This window comes from Natator depressus, chromosome 3 (genome assembly GCF_965152275.1).
Source record: "Natator depressus isolate rNatDep1 chromosome 3, rNatDep2.hap1, whole genome shotgun sequence".
Taxonomy (NCBI): domain Eukaryota; kingdom Metazoa; phylum Chordata; order Testudines; family Cheloniidae; genus Natator; species Natator depressus.
In genome coordinates, this window is record NC_134236.1 from 155,841,770 (window position 1) to 155,858,630 (window position 16,861).

The 16,861-nt window shown below is 40.6% G+C and overlaps 1 protein-coding gene and 2 non-coding genes across 3 annotated transcripts in view; all 3 read left to right on the forward strand.

The window, feature by feature from the left end:
• Positions 1 to 15,598, forward strand: part of WDR43 (WD repeat domain 43) — a 34,469-nt gene extending 18,871 nt beyond the window's left edge. The window contains exons 6-18 of the mRNA XM_074949135.1: positions 543 to 645; positions 1,630 to 1,694; positions 2,165 to 2,336; positions 2,849 to 2,935; positions 6,088 to 6,219; positions 6,758 to 6,895; positions 8,353 to 8,439; positions 10,208 to 10,239; positions 11,982 to 12,045; positions 13,013 to 13,126; positions 13,646 to 13,715; positions 14,352 to 14,404; positions 14,522 to 15,598. Of these exons, the coding sequence (XP_074805236.1) occupies positions 543 to 645; positions 1,630 to 1,694; positions 2,165 to 2,336; positions 2,849 to 2,935; positions 6,088 to 6,219; positions 6,758 to 6,895; positions 8,353 to 8,439; positions 10,208 to 10,239; positions 11,982 to 12,045; positions 13,013 to 13,126; positions 13,646 to 13,715; positions 14,352 to 14,404; positions 14,522 to 14,665 (1,261 nt within the window). The 3' untranslated portion in view covers positions 14,666 to 15,598. The remainder of the gene's footprint in view (positions 1 to 542; positions 646 to 1,629; positions 1,695 to 2,164; positions 2,337 to 2,848; positions 2,936 to 6,087; positions 6,220 to 6,757; positions 6,896 to 8,352; positions 8,440 to 10,207; positions 10,240 to 11,981; positions 12,046 to 13,012; positions 13,127 to 13,645; positions 13,716 to 14,351; positions 14,405 to 14,521) is intronic.
• LOC141985626 (small nucleolar RNA SNORD53/SNORD92) lies at positions 17 to 96 on the forward strand. The gene has a single exon (XR_012638983.1). It is a non-coding gene; the product is annotated as a small nucleolar RNA SNORD53/SNORD92 (small nucleolar RNA).
• LOC141985624 (small nucleolar RNA SNORD53/SNORD92) lies at positions 3,932 to 4,009 on the forward strand. The gene has a single exon (XR_012638981.1). It is a non-coding gene; the product is annotated as a small nucleolar RNA SNORD53/SNORD92 (small nucleolar RNA).
• Positions 15,599 to 16,861: the final 1,263 nt, after the last annotated feature.

The following is a 16,861-nucleotide window of genomic DNA, read 5'->3' on the forward strand; positions in this document are numbered from 1 at the left end:
GGGTTATTCTGGTTTGATGCAATGATGATTCAACTGTGGTTTCAATTCACTGACAATCAAATGAGGATGTGAATTTCCTTGGCTGTGTCTGAGCATGCTACCTGTAGACCCTACTCAGGACTATAATACATGCTATGAGCATGTTACATGACTCACTTCTTTGCTCTTAGTGTCTTATTTTTAAAAAAGTGCGTGTTTAAAAATTCACATTTTCTTTGCACTTGGATAGTTTTGTACAAGAATCTTGCCTAAGTGTTTGGTGTTGTGTGTTTTTTTTGTTTTTTGTTTTTTAAAGTAGTTTACGGTTTGGGGCTAGAACACTTAGGGGTTTAAGAGAACTTAAAATGATTGGCACGGTCAGCTTTGAATAGTTAAAACACTTTTTAATAGTTAAGTCTTTAATCCACATAGAGCTGGGTTGTAGATGGTCACTGTTTAGGGAATTTATAATATTGTGCTCTCCTTCAGTGATGATGCAGAGAGTAGCAGAGTGAGTAATGTTTTTTCTTACTACGCTAAATATGTGCTATTTGTGTCTCCAGGCAGATCAGATCAGATAGGAAAGACAAGAATGCTGTGATGTCTTTTACTGTTACAGATGAGCCAGTCTTTATTGACCTAACAGTGTCAGAAAGCAAAGAGGAGGTAAGAGAAGTAGTTTGCACTTGTACGTTTTGGTTTCAAGTTTTCAGTGCTGATTTCTTGTTAATGTTGGAAGAAAACACTTTGGTGTGTGGTAAGCAAGGATGAATGTCGAATGTGAATTAATGGGTTTGTTTGAGAACTGACGTTACAGACTAGGGAGCTACACAGTAACAACATTCAGACGTCCCTCCCTTAAATGTTTTTCAGCATTCTTGTTAATAATGTGAAAATATTAACTGACTTATAAAATTGAAACAATTTATTATCAATCAGTTACTTGCCACATCTTGTAGCACAAAATAAGCATGTTTCTTTCCGAAATAGGGTTCAGGTATTGCCATGGTTTTCCTGAAATGAGGAGGCAAGGACAATCCCACTGAATTTTGAATGAATTACAATTTAATATGTTGTATCAGATATGCATTCCATAAGTCAGATTTTTAGCACATTACGATGTTCTGCGGGAAACTTCTACATAAAAGAATCGGGGAATTGAAACACATCTTATTCACAGATGACACATCTGAAGGAAGTTCAATAACATTTCAGTCTCTATTTAAGCCACAATGCTCTTTCCTACATACTTCACTTTCCTTCTTAAAATGCACTACGTCAAGCCAAGTTTTCTACTTTTTCACCCATTACTGTAGAGATCTCAGACAGAATATGATATATTATATGTATGCCCGTTAATTGGCCAAAGAGGCATGTATGGCTGACTTGCTGCCTCACATACATGTTCTTCTATAGAAACAGCCTCCATGTATATATGCTGAAAATCCTGCTTTATTAAACAGGTACCAAACCTATGCCTCTCCACTTGGGCCCAAGCCATTTTAGTAGGATTGCCCATATCCGTGGTACTTCAGTAGCTTTAATTTAAGTTCCTACCATAGTAGCATATGTTAATTTCTCATGATGTATCAATGACTGGAAGTTTGTTCTCTGATCTAATAAAAACCATATGTTGTGACTTTCTTTCAGCCGGTGAAGTTAGCAGTTGTATGCAGAGATGGACAGTTGCATTTATTTGAACACATCTTAAATGGGTAAGTTGGTATTTAAAAAATTCTAAGTTCTTTATCTTGACCTTGTATTTTAGAAGAACGTGGGGATACTGCAAGGCAGTTCGTAGTCATTTCCAAATATGGTCCTGTTCGGGTCTTAAACTGTTACATCCTGGTCATAAGATAGGACTCAGTTGCCTCTCGGACACGGTGCTTGTTTCTCAGAACTCGTGTTCTATAAAGTTGGTACCTTGCATATGTAACTGTGGGAGACCGTTATCTACTGGCTAGAGCAGAGGACTGTGAAAATTAGTTTCTTGCATTCTACACTTATCTCTGCTATTGACTATCACATTAGACAAGTTGCTTAACCTCCTTGAGCCTCACTTAACCCACCTTTAAAATTATAAACTATTGAGATTGAGTTGATTGGCGAGCTGACAGAAGGTGCTCTAGAAGTGCATATTATTGTTTTTAGCTAAATCTGTTTTGATTAAATCATTTCTTTTCAGATACTGCAAAAAGCCCTTAACATCAAATTGTACTATCCAGATAGCAACGTCTGGAAAGGACAGTGATGCCACACCAAAACCAGTCCCTATTCTAGCAGCTGCATTTTGCTCCGACAAGCAGTCGTTACTGCTTGTGTATGGAAACACCTTACAACCCATCATTGAGAGAATGGTATGTAAAGCCTACTTGATGTGGAACCTAATGTTTTGTAAGCATGTAACACAAACTCCCAACTACTCTCTGAGTGGAGGAATTTTTAATTTGGACTTGCGTAGCGAGGTAAAGCCACTCTTTTCTGTGGTGTGTTCTGTGCCCTCAGTACAGCTGTCTGAAAGGAAATTTTGATCCTGCTTTCTTTTATTAAATACAGTATAGCTAATGTTGGGGGTATTTCCTGCTGTTGTTCCAACAGGCATTGTTGAGCACTCCATTTCAGCAACTTGAAAACTGGTGTTTGTCATTTAAGCTTCAGTTGAAGGTCCTCCATTACCTGAACAAGTTCCCTTGAAAGGCATAGGAATCTGGTGACTTGGGGAAAAGCAAAGCAGCTGCTTTCCTGAAGTAACCGAAATTTCACTTTACTGATAATGCCTGCTGAGTTATTTCTAACCTGTTGAAGTAGCTTCATGAGTCACAGTGGTGTGTTAAAATGATGTGGACTGTTTCTTTTCTTCCCATGTTAGTCCTTGAACTCCGCTGAATCTCACGTATGCTTGATAAGGGACGTTCAAAAGACCATGGCACTTCAAACAGAAATGTCTGTAACAAAGGTGAGTGGTCTATGAAACATCCTAGTCCCTGTTTCGGTTTTATATTTATCAATACTAAACCTTGCACTTTAGCAGGGAAGATAGGGTTCTACATTGGTTACTTCTGAGGAGAAATTCAATAACAAATAGCATTCCTTGAACAAAATGCATCTCATTGGCTTTTACTGGTCCTAGCGCACAGTGCTTAGATGGAGATAGGGTATTGCATACTAGGACTACTACTGCCTTCATCTCTGTATTTAAGAGGAGGTATCTCCAATTTTTGCCAGTTAGGTGCAGATCCTTGGCTCATGAGAAGTTGCCCTTGCAGCTCTCAGTTGGGCAAGGTTTGGGTGCTCTTGTTTTACCATTTCTGTAAAATTAATCCTGCTTTTTTTGTAGATTCTTAAATCTGGTGTCCTGGCTTCTCTCTGCGGTGGCCTTCATATGTTCCAATTCCCCAGAGATACAGCACCTGGGAATATGAACTTGAAATCTTACACAACAATGTCTGTTGAGACCATTTTCCACCTCTGGCCCATGTGCAGGGTTCCCAGGGTATTAAAAAGGGGAGGCTACCTTGAGATACTTATCAGTAAGTGGCTTTTGGTGAAGGGTGTTGTCACTGTATAATCCCTGCCGCTGCCTTTGCAACTTTGGAATCTCATCTTTCTTCAGGTTAAGAATTTCTGAATTAGTGGAAAGAACAAAAAGGCAGTTGAGGCTGCTCCCCCTTTTGTACCCTGGGAACCCTGTATTATGGTATGAGTTGGCCCAGTGGACGCTCTGCTCAGAAGATTCCTGGCTTGCAGACTCAGTGCACTTATCCCACAATTGTAAATGTATAGAGGCGGCATTTTCTCAGACTACGCTTACTGATAACTCTGAGTTGGCACACTTAATTTTGGTGTATGAGTTGGCTTATTGGGTTTCGGACTACTTGTGGGCTTGTGTTCTTTTGTAGTCATGAAGCCAATGATAGATGCACGAAAGTGATAGCTATAGGGAATCTTGGGCTTGCTGTGATGACCTTCGTCTTGGTTTCGCTTATTGCTGAATTCCATGAAGACACATTTCTCTTGGCTGTCTGAGCATGCCTTCTGGAGAAGAGTTCCATGTGTCATGCACTTGGCACTGCCCTAAAAATATCTGTAGCTAGAGTAGGTTTCAAAACCACATCTGCTGTACTGTAACAACGTGAAATTGGAGTATCACATTTTGCCTACTACATCTAAACCTTACTAGAAGTGAGGTGATAAATGGAATTTGCTACAGTCGTTATAGTAGTCTGTATTGGCGTACTGACAGCTAGTGCTGCTGCTTACTGGGAACCAGTCATATCTCGAAGCAAGAAGGATTAGGTCGGGTCAGTGCTGGAATGGATGATCTCTAAGTAAACAGGTTCCTGCAATAAGTGATTATTGGAGATTTGTATGTGTCACACTTCCCTGCATCCGCACTGATCCAGCGTGATCACTGTGCTGCTGGAGGTGCTGACTTCCAATTGAGACTTACAACTTAGCTTCCTTGTGTTCATTAAAGACCCCATGGCTTTTCTTTGTGTGATAAAGGGTTGCTTATTCAAGCATCCTGGTCTGATTTAATTACTTGTATTCTACCTCCCTAAATGAGAACCACTGCTCTAGAGTGCAAACTTACTTGATTACACACACTTCCCCCCCCCCCCCCCCTTTTGTCTGTTATAATTTATGCCCTCTCTCCTGCTGCACAAGTACATATTCAATAACTCCTCGCTTAACGTTGTAATTATGTTCCTGAAAAATGCGACTTTAAGCGAAACAATGTTAAGCGAATCCAATTTCCCCATAAGCATTAATGTAAATGTCGCGGGGGGGGGACACGTTCCAGGGGAATTTTTTTCACTGGACAAAAGACGTGTGTGTGTGTGTGTGTGTAAGTGTACATATATAAACCTATACTACACACACATGCAGTATAAGTTTTAAACAATTTAATACTGTACACGGCAACGATGATTGTGAAGCTTGGTTGAGGTGGTGGAGTCAGAGGGTGTGATATATCCCAGGGAATGTTTTGCTGCTAAATGATGAACTAGCACTTGGCTGAGCCCTCAAGGGTTAACACGTTGTTGTTAATGTAGCCTGACACTCTACAAGGCAGCCCAAATGAAGGGAGGAGACATAATAGATGCATGGCAGTGGCTGCAAACGTTCCCTACAGAAACGGAACATAATAATGACCCACACTATCCCACTGGAACACACCACTCCCTCCACTTTCCAAAGTGCTGGGGAGGTGGGGGGGGGGTGTGAGCGTGTGAGAGAGAGACGCACGTTGCCCATTTAAGTATGCTGACCCCACTCTAAGTACACTGCCTTTTTAAGTAGATCAGCTGCTGCTGCCAGCAAGCTCCCTCCATCCTAGTCCTGAGTGCCGTCATGTCCCCACCCTGCTCTGTGGAGATGGGGTACAGGAGCAGGAGGAGAAATCCATCAAAATGCACACTGCCCTCTAGAGTCAAATGCACAGCGCCATCTAGGCCCTGATGTGTCTGGAGGAATCGGTGTCACTAGTTATGCATTGCTGTGGGTAAAATGTGTGCAGGAAGTCTTCAAAAATTTTTTCCTCTAAAGCTTATCAGCTCCCCCGCACTCCCCCCAGAATACATGCACCTCCCCAAGGGGTCCTGCCCCCCCAGTTGGAGAACCTCTGCCCTAGAGATCCACTAATTTCCCTAAACTGTTGTATTGTGCTGCTGTTAAATGGTTGCTATCTTTCAGAGGTAGATAAGGCAATCCCTTTTTGAAGGTGTTAGATTTTCTACACTTACTATATATATTTCCAGCAAAGATGCAAGTGTTTCTGTTGTCAAGTGTAATTAGGAAACACTTCCTCTAGTTGAACACCCTGGAATATAAATAAATGATTCTCACTTGGTGTGTAATTAGCCCAGTTACAAATATTAATTGAGTTAGTTCAGCAAATGGTCCACTGAGATCAACCTTAAACTTCATTATAGGGCTTTCCTGTCTTAATACCAGACATGGATTCTGAGAAGAGATATTCACACGTAGCAGGGAATGGTTTTACCGTGTGTGGGTCTGAAACAATAAACCAGTGTTTTGGACTACAGAAAACAAACATGAACATGTTTCCTATTTGTGTGTATGTGGCTGTCTCTTTGTCACTAGGTAAAAACGCCCATTGTGAACAAAGAAGCCAAAGTTTTAGTGCCTGGAATTCCTGGACATAGTGCAACCATCAAATCTCAGTCCTCTGGAATGCAGAAAATGGAAAGCAAAAGAAAACCTGGAGATAAAGAGGTAATCAGAGTGCTCTTACCAAACAGTAATAAGCATGCCTGATTGGACTGTTTCCCTTTTTGGCCAAAATAATCATCCAGAGCTAACTGTTGTACTATCACTTGATATGAATTGGCTTCATCTGGGATGAGCTCCCCTGCAGCTGTGAATGATGGCAGTCTTGCATCCAAGTTCTAGATGTTGCCCACGAATCTACCATGTTGAAGAACTTTGTATTCTTGCCTTCTCTCTGCTAGAGCATGTTGCTGGGCTTTGAACCCCCACTTCTCAACACAGATGCCATATTCCCCTTCTTCAGCTCTGCTTGCTCCTTCCTTCCTGAATGTCTCTGCTATGCCATGAGAGATAAGAACTTGTCCTGCTTAAAAAATATAGCAAGATAAGACTCGACATCGAGAACTGTTGCAGAGCGTTCAGTACCCGCTTCAGCTGGTGGCTCAAAAAACACCTCTGAGAAAACATAACTGAGAGTCCAAGCCTTATATATTTGGTTACAAGTTGGTTTAAGTGACACTGCCCATATTTATTTCTTCTGCAGGATAGCATTGAAGACCGTCTTGGTGCAATGGATATTGCCACTGTGAAAATAAAAACAAAAGGTGGCCTTCCACAAACTGACAGCTTTGCAGTGCTTTTGGTTCAGGGCTTGGAAAGCAATGATCCTGATATCTTAAATGTAAGTGTTATAAGAGCACCACGTGATGCTCAAGTTATTCTGCTTAGACTTGTGAAGTGGCTTCTTGTGCATACTAGGCTGGATGACTAGTGTTTAAATTTGCCACTTCCTCTCTCCTGCTTTTTGCATTATCCCACTGCCTTGCAGCATAGAAACAGTAGTTCCATTATATTTATCTGTCATATACATTGCTTTAATTGATGACATTTGCTATATTTTTTTCTATTTGATCTGCTTTGCAAGATGTCTTCTGGATCATCCCCGTAACTGAACCCCTGGATTTCAAAGTTAATCGGTTTGTTATATACAACATAAAAATGTAGGGCTGGAAGGGACTTTGGAAGGTCTTTTTAGTTCATCTCACATTGAGGCAGGACCACATATGGTATACCTAGACCATCCCCAGCAGGTGTTTGTCTAAATTATACTTAAAAACCTCCAGTGATGTGTATTCCACAGCCTCTCTAGGTAACATGTTTCAGTACTTAACTTTCTAACTATAAGGATAGTTTTTCCTAATATGTAACTTAAATTTCCCTTGCTACAGATTAAGCTGATTGATTGCTTCTTGTCCTACCTTCAGTGAACATGGAGAACAATTGATCACCATCCTCTTTGTAACATATTTGAAGACTGTTATCAGGTCCCCATCAGTCTTCTTTTCTCAAAAATAAACATAACCTTTCCTCACAGGTCAGGTTAAAAATGGTTATCTAACTGTATAAATTCTGTAGTGTCACAGTTCACCTGTTCTTCCATTAATATTAATAATGTGTCAATTTTTCCTTTTGGGTTTGATTAGAGCATGGTTTCTGTTTAGACCCGACTTGAGATCTTCTGAGTGGATATGCTTTGGATAAATAAATATTGGAGGGCCCACAAGTCAGTTGATGTAATAAACCTGCTGTTGGGGATGTGTAGGAATAGGAGGGTTAAATATTTAAGAGAACTTGGTGCTGTATTAGCAGTCCTGGGAGTCCTGAATCTGAAGTTCTTTATCCACAGGAGAGATGGAACACCGACAGTAGCAAGGAAAAGTTCCTGCCTCCTCTAATGTGCCTCAACCGTAACATGAAGTGGCTACATGATGGATGAAATGAAGTTGTGTCCATGACCCAATCATTTCAGTATTTTTTTTCATGAGCACTAAATTTACTGAAAAAACAGAACACCTCTGTAACGTGCAAACATGCTAGCAGCTTTTTTGCATATCCCTCAAAGAACTTGCTTGTCTCTTTAGGAAGGGCCTCATTAAAGATGACTCTGTGCTCATCTTCTCTCTAGCACACATGTCCTCAGACTTTACATACAAGGTTGAGATGTGAGTGTCAGAGCTCATCTTTTTCTGTCTCCTGTTGTTCTGTGCCCTGTAGATATGTCTTTGGTGTCCTTGATTGTATACATATGTATTTAATGATGAATGTTTTTCTGATCTCATATTTTCCCCCTCTTCACAGAAAGTGCTTCAAACAAGGAAGGACGCTTTAATAAAGAACACAATAGCTAAAATACCTGTACATGCTGTCATTCCATTGCTGCATGAGGTAGGAGAATTACTGCTGTAGAACTTCCGCTGTTGTAGAACAAGTTAACTCTGGGAAGTCCAAATATACACCTGCTTTTACTCCATAGAATCGGTGTGGAGGTTATCCAGTATTGAAGCAGTTTTTGTCTTGACTCTGACAGTTGTCTCCTGAGGCAAACATATGGAAACCATGTCATTCCCAGAGTTGGGCTTAGCCTCCTGGTTGTGTTAACGAGGTATTAACCTCATACTAGTGTGGGCACTTATCAGAGGCCAGCTTTGACTAGTCTGACTTGTTACTGAAACGTTTAATTCAGGAGAGCTGAGTCAGGTTCTGTGTTACTCTGAAACCATACAAAATAACTGCACATTCATTGGACTTGTCTCACTGTCAGTCCTGCTAGGGATTAACTGTGGTGTTTTTTCACAATAAAAACTGGGAAGATGGTTTTGTGAAGACACTGGCCTAGGACTCGGCACAACCAGGAACTGAACTCTGATCTCCTGTCCCTTCTGTGACTTCCTTTGAGACTATTGGTGACTTAATGAATATCTGCGCCTCAGATCCTCATGTATAAAATGGGGATAATGATCCTACCTAAGACGGTGGTGTGAGAATAACTCCATTCGTACTTCAGAGGCACTCAGCGATACTACAATGATGGGGACCTTATATGTACCTAGTTGGCATGGTAGCAACAGTGTTACATTGAACTTGTACTTCCAGTTGAGGGTGAAAATTTTGTTTGCAGTGCTTAAGTCCCATTGTCAGAAGTGACTTAGGAGCCCAAGTCCCATTGAGTTCCAGTGATACTTGGATTCCTAAGTACCTTGAGTCACTTTTGAAAATGGGTCTTAGAGCCTAAATCAGTTAGGATAAAAAATGTAACGCACTTAATTCTCTACATGTATTCAACTAGATTTGAAAAAAAAACACCACTTGTATTTGGACTGAAACGTCTCATGTGTAGCTTTACCCAGAAGTGGATTTCTGTTTTGAACTGATAACCCATTCAATCACTCGAGTTACCTGAATGTGAAATAAGTCCATTTTGTTTAAAACTAAGGCGTGTTGTCTGCTTTTTAATACAAATGGCTTTGGCTTGATGGTAACCCTGAATGAGGAATGCGGACTGCCTTGTTTTGAATGTTAAACTTGCACCAAGCATACATGCTGATACGTTGATTCTAAGTAGGTACGGAGATGCAGTGTTTCTAATATAGACCCCTCTTTATTTGAGTGAACACACTTTCTGATATGTGCATGTTCATTTGACAGTATTAATCGGCGAGAGGAAAAGACCTTCACTTAACAAGTATATCCTTTCCAGTACTTGAGACTTTTTACTTGGTGCTCAGCACCCTTTTCCTGCAACAGTAGCTTGTCTTATCAACGTATCACCTGTGCAGCAGGTGTAATAGATACTAAATATAGTGAGATTTTGCATGCACAGTAACAGAAGGATTCAGTTCTGGTTCTTGCTGCCATCTATGACCTGGTTTCCATGTGCACTTGTAACATATAGTTTGACTCCTATTAGCTTCAGTACTGTTACTGTAATGAAGCTCTGCTTCCCCAAAAGCAGTCAGTGCGCTGAACAAGGACATAGTGCAACCAATATGAGCTTCAGAGTGTACATTTTATTTATCGCTGGTGATTTCTAGCAGACTTTAAATACCTGAAGATTTTTGTGCCCCGATTTCTGGGCTGATACACAGATGTAATGTCAGGATGATAACTGTCATGTATACCATACTTCTAAGTGACCTGATCTTTCTTTCTTCAGATTACAAAGAGGTTGCAAGGCCACCCGTACAGGTAAGAGAAATGATTCACAAGCAAGTTTCGCTGACTTTTAAAGGAATGGTGTTTTTTCATTTGTTTGGAGGAGGCCCACGGTAGTGGTTAAAAAAAACTATAGCTTCATGAAAGGAAATATCTGACTTGACTGATGGAGGTTCCAGCTGTTTGGGGGTGTTTCTGTCTGAACTTAATTCTGTTGAGAAATCATTGCATACATCAAAATGTAAGAGAAACGGAAAAGGACATCTGAGTATGGAAACAATATTTCCTTAACTCATTACCCACTGGACCTCTGGCCGTATCAGCAGTTTATAATTAACACAACTTCAGTAGGTGCCTTTATTGCCTTAGAGAGAAATGGCTAAAACGTAGGCACTCTCATTTTTGTTAAAGAAGCAAAATATATGGTAAACGCAGTGAGATTTTTGAATGAATATAATAGAATAGTATCTCTGAGTAAACTTTATACTGAAATTTTTTTGATTGTGCACTTTTATTGCATTAATAGAAGAGACATTTTGCCCAGTGGAGGGCTTCTAAAAATCTGTTGAGTTGACCAAAAATGTTTGTAACCCAGTGGCCTTTTAATGTTTCAGAGACTCAGTTAAAATGCTTAAATGAATAGGTCAGCCATTAAGAAAGATGTCTTTTTTTTATATATCTGAATTCTGAAGCCGCTCTTAATAGTTGGGTTAAACAAGTTGCAGGTAGAATATACTTGTTCACTGGCTTTCCCAAATAGAACTTCCACTTATAACCTGGAGTGGGGGTGGAGAGGGGGGCAGAAGTGTGTGTGTGTGGGGAGGTTAAGTTATTTCAGATTTAGTTTCTGATTTCAGAATTAAAATCATATATACAGTGTGAATATTTGTATAGTTGTCATATTGGGACTTAGTATGTATGGTTTACAAAGATAAATATCATAGAGGATAATCTAATCTGAATTGTATATTAACCCATGAATTGCAAAATAGTAAAACTTGTTCATATTGAGAAAAGAATTGTTATATATTTACTAGATTAGTCATCTCAGCACTGTGTAGAACCTGTTCTATCAGTACTGGGACCCTTTTAGGACTCCCAGGGCTATCTACCCTGTTCTTATGTTGGGAGGCAAGTTTACTCCATAATTTGGGGAAGGGGGAGAAGAGAATGCTTTAGATCAGGGATCTCAAACTCAAATTACCAGGAGGGCCGCATGAAGACTAATACATTGGCCTGAGGGCTGCAACACTGACACTGTTCGCCTCCCCATGCTGCCCCTGGCCCTGCCTCTTCCCTGCCCCGCCTCTTCTCCGACTCCTCCCCTGAGCAAGCAGCTCCCCGCTCCTCCCTCCTCCCTCCTGGAAACTGCCGAGGCTTGGTGGCGGGGGAGGGGAGCTTGGTGACCGCAGGAAATAACTTGGGGGGGTGGGGTTTGCAGGAAGCTTGGTGGGCCGCAGCAAATATGCGGACCGCATGTTTGAGACCCCGCTGTTAGATCTTTGATCAATCTAAACTTGGCAGGGAAGATATTGGAAGCAACCACAAAGAACAAATTTAAGTATAACTCAAACACTTAAATGACTATTCCAGGTCTAATGGAACTGTTTAAGTCTCCTGTCTGTGTAGATGAATTGTTCTTATTTCTGGCTTGGCTTCTCTTTTCTAAAACAAAACACTGAAGCATTTTAATTTAAACCATTTTAGTGGTAAAAACACAAGGTGTTCTCTTGGCTATGCTCATCTTTGATTTATTGTGTTCTTCTCTCCTCCAGTGCCTGTCACATGGTCCGGTGGTTAAAGTCTGTTTTCACTATACATGCATCCTACCTTTCCACAGTAAGTATCTTGCTCTACAGTTGATGCTTGTAGCTAACTAAAATTTACCTCTGTTCTTGTTTTGCTATTGCTCTTCCATTAAGTCAACCGTCCTAACATCCTAATATGGTGCTATTACTGTCTAAATGAATCTCCCCCAAAAGGATGTTTCATGTTCTGTGCAACACTTTTTTTTTTTTTTTTGCCGCAACATGCTATAAATTACCTGGTAGCGGGCATTATCCAGTACAACCATTAGCACTAATTCAAACGGAAGTTGATTAGCATGCCTCTGTTAGTTATGGACCCCTGCACAGAGCTGGCTGAATATATGATGATCTAGCCTTGTTGGGTGAACTTCCTAAACAGAAATTGCCCAAGTACTTTCCTACTGCAGACTGACCTGAGGTTACTGCATAAAAGTATGCTGGAAGTGGAGTATTAGTTGGGTGTCATGGATAAGCTAATGCAGGAGCATTTAGCCTCTTGGCTTCTGACTTCAAAGCCTACCATCATTCACAAGTGAAGGATGAATTTGGTCTTGACCTAGTGATAGAAACCACTAGTTTGGCACAGTTGGTTTTCTGTTCCAGAAAGGACCAGGTCTACAGTGTGGGAGTTTGTGGGTTAGGATTGATGTGCATTGACATTCCCAGACTCTTGGCTGATATTTATGCAGTTCCAATTCAAACTGGCCCTTCCCATTAGTACTCTTAATGCTGTAAACCACAATCAAGTGAAGAAGGAAAACTAGATCTGCATGAGCTGAAAGTGGATGAGAGCTCATGCCTCTTGCCTAGACAGGCATTGGTTTAACAGATTGCCTCTCGGACAAAATGAGAACTGAGATTTCACTATGTATGAACGATTATTACTTCAAGCAGTGTGAGTAAGGACCCTCTACGCAGCCTAAAATGCAGTTTAGAATCTTCTTATGAAATGGAGGATGACAACAAAACAGCCTCATTCTTGTGCTTTTTCTCTCAAGTTGCCAGACCTGGTTCCCCAGTTGGGTATGCTATATCAGTTAATGGAGAGTAGAGTAAAAACATTGCAGAAGCTCTCTCGCCTCCATGGAAAACTCTATCTTATCATCACCCAGGTGAGTTCAAGCTATAAACATTGAGGTATAAGATGGAAATGTTGTTGGAAATGGTGGTTGTCTTCAAATTTGATGCGACCAAACCTGCCATCGACAGCTCAGTACAGTTGCTGGATGGTCACACTGATGATGCTGAAGGCAGCACAGTTGATTAACAAGCATCTTGCTGCTGACCATATTCTTCTAAACTGACTTAATATTAATTGGGGATGTGTTTTCATTGAAGGGTCAGTCACATTTTTCCTTCTGATTTATATGCTGACCCTCAATCTTTTTAGACTGGAAATAAGCAGGAGAATTTTAAACCACTTAAGGGGCATCTCTCTTCTCTTTAGTATTGTAACTTTTCTGCCCATCCTAAATACTCAGCTATTTTAAAACTACAGATATGGATGGAAGAATAAAATCCAGGCCTAATGGAGATTTCACTTAAATTGTGATGAGTTTTGTAAACACTTGGTAGGTTTTAAGGTTGCATTACATGACTGCAGTTTGTTGTGATTTGCAAATCTCTTTCAGGTTGCAGCACTGGAAAAAATTCAGGATGCAACTGATATTAATCAGACTGCAAAACTAGTGTATGAGGAAGGTAAGCAGAAGACTTCCTGTAGGGTTACCTTAGGAACCGATCAAACCATTGTACACTTGGTGTAGCTCAGCTCGTTCACTAAGGTTAAAGCTAACTTTTGCCAGCCATCCACATTCCAATTCTGTGCCTCTCGCTGTGTGATCTGCCATGGAGGATTTGCTTGAAGTCAGTGGAGGGGAGAAGGTGGTAAGGAGTTGTCAAGTAGCATTTTGGTTGGTTGGATTTTTTCCTCTCCAGTTATGAAAACCCTGGTGGTAACTGCAAGTCCAGCATACCGCTTAACTCTAGTGCCAGCAATCCAGATTTGTTGGCCCGTGTCTCTAGTGCAGAATGCACCTTTCCTGAAGATGAAGTCACTAAAAGAAACTTCCAAATCTGTCCAGAATCCAGAGGATTTAAAATATCTGTACACCTGAGGTTTGGGTCTTATGTAGACTGAAATATTGTCCATAGGATGATTGAGGAACAGTGCTTGATTTATACTGATCAAAATAACCTAAAGTTCAGTTCTGGTAGATGTCTTAAATGTCAAAGCCAGTTAATATGTAGTGGCACATGATCTTGGATTTCATTTGAGCAAAGACTGCGTCAAACCTGTTGTGTTCTCCTGATTTATGCAGCATTTTCCATTTACAGAATCCTCTGAGGATGGTTCTGAAGATGAGATGATTGCAGATAAAGATTCTGATGTAAGTAAAATTCTCTGTCCGGGACTTCTGTCCTTCACTTGACTGATTGCAGGAGTATAGGATTGTAGAAATGCTTGCACCAAATATTAAGCTGTTCCTGGGTTTTTTTGGTTCCAGGAGAACTGGGATGAAGATGAAGAGAAAGGGGAGCACTCAGATGAAGAGAAAGGGGAGCACTCAGATGAACGAGAAATGGCTGTTGAAAAAGAAATCAATAGGGAATCTGATTTGGACCCAGAAAATGAAAGTGAAGAAGAATAACAAATGGTTTTAAACAAAAATGAAACCCCTATTAAAAGAAGTGGGCTGCCAGAACTCTAAAATTCTGGATCACCTTGCTAAAAGTTGCTGTAGTCACATAGCCAGGCATGAGTCTGCACTCGCCATGTGCAGAGGCACTTCTGGGCACTGTGTGCATTACCGAATCCAGAATGTTTAACCATGCCAGCCTTCTCTTGCCCCATATCCCCGAGCTTATATATAACATTTCTGCCATCTCATGGTCAGATTGCGCCCATCTCATGGACAAGCATATTTGTATTCAAGTGAAATAAACCTGCCACCGCCATTTGTGTGGTAAACTTGTTGCAGCTTTACATTGAATTTGTTTAAAATATAACAGATCAAAGATAGGCTATACCTTCTCTTCTCACTTCAGTTAGTGATAGCAAGTGGGCATCCTGCTGCATTTTTTCAAAAAAAAAAAAATAAATAAAATAAAATAAAAAATATTTTTGTAATATTTAAATTCACTATTGAATTTCTTCATTTTCTCCTCATAGGTTCACCCATGCCTTGGCAATGTCTGAATGCCAACCTGGTTTAAAACAGCTTTTTCTTTTTTAAACAATATTGGACTCGACTTTTATATGTATGTATAAATCTATGGCTTTTTTTGTGCTTCAGAAGGACATTAGAACTATCAGTGGTTTCTAATTTGTTTTAATTGATCCTGTATATAAGTTTAACACTGACCCGTGGAGAGGCTTCATCTTGAAGGGGAGGGGGAATGGAAAAAAAATTAGGGGAGAGGGAGGGGGAATGCTTGTGAATATGTAACGCAAAGTGTATACATTTATTACTGATTTTTAACCTCTCAGTGGCAGAACAAGGATTGCTATTTGCTCAGCTAATGGAAGCTGAAGTGGTATAAACACATTTTTAAGAGCAAGATATGGTAAAGGTTTGAGCCATTCACCAGTATAATGTACAGTTATATTTGTCTATAAATGGAGCTGTTGCAACTAAATACTGCCCTCTTTGTAAAGTGAATAAATATACATCTCCTTTACCGAGTACTTGTTCTGTAATGTATGTGGGGATAGAAGAGGTTGTGTGCCTGAGGGAGTTGTCTCATAAGCAGGTATCCAGGGGAAAATGATGACCATGTTCTGGGCTTGAAGCACATCCCGTGGTAACTCAGATTCTCAGCTCCCTATGTCTTTAGCTGTGTCTGCTGGCTTCACTGACACAAACAGGCTTTCACTAAGCTTGGCTTCCAGGTGCTCAGAGGGAGAGCAAGTTGGATTCTCTTGTGTGCTGCATGGCATTGTCCGCCAAGTTCACTTCAAAATCTTATAGGTGAAGATGGAAAGCACAAGAAGCATGGCTTGGTTTTCCCAATCCTAGGTGGAGTTTGCAAGTATTGTCAATTGGAAAAGTCTCTTTGGTAGTGTAAACTAGGCGCATGTTATACTTGTGCCATGGAGAGAGGGTAAATACAGAAGCCCCGAGGCCTTGCCTCCACACACTCCATTACCAAACTAAGGTAAATTGATATGACCATTGTTAACCAATGTGTGTTCCTATGGAGAGGTCTGTGCCATTTTAAATCAATTTAAAACAGATTTTAGTGAAACCATTGCAACTTTTGAGGGTTGGTAAATCCAAACTCAAAAAATCCAGTCCCATTTCAGAGCATAATGGCACTTTTACTGTTAGCTTTTCTTCATATCTGTTGCATTGAATGAGCAGTTTGTATTTAAAGCAAAAAAGGTAGTAGCAGAATGCTTATGGAGAGACACTTCCAAGAGTGGTGCATGCTTAATGCATGACAACTGCCCACAGGTGGCTTTTAAAACTAAATGTGAAGTCTCTCCCTCCTTCCCTTTCCTACCCCCAATAATGGGACCATTTCACTATCGCTGCTGTTTGTGGTGCTGGCGGTAACTCAGGTGGTGGTGATCTGCCAACTGAGCAACTTGACTGGCTCCGTGATCGTATCTGATTTATGCTCTTTGTGTAATATGGGATTCTGAATGTATGAACCCCATCCAGGCTCTTAGGAACTGAATGTGCTGCCATAACTTACATGAAAGGTAGTTTTTCTGAGATGTACTGTTGTCTCAGATTGGACCTATGACATATATCATAGGAGTTCAGTCTTAATGAGTTCATTGGCTGGGTGCCTTCACTAGCACCCCATATTTAAGCTTTGCAAAGTTGGATTGCATGTAA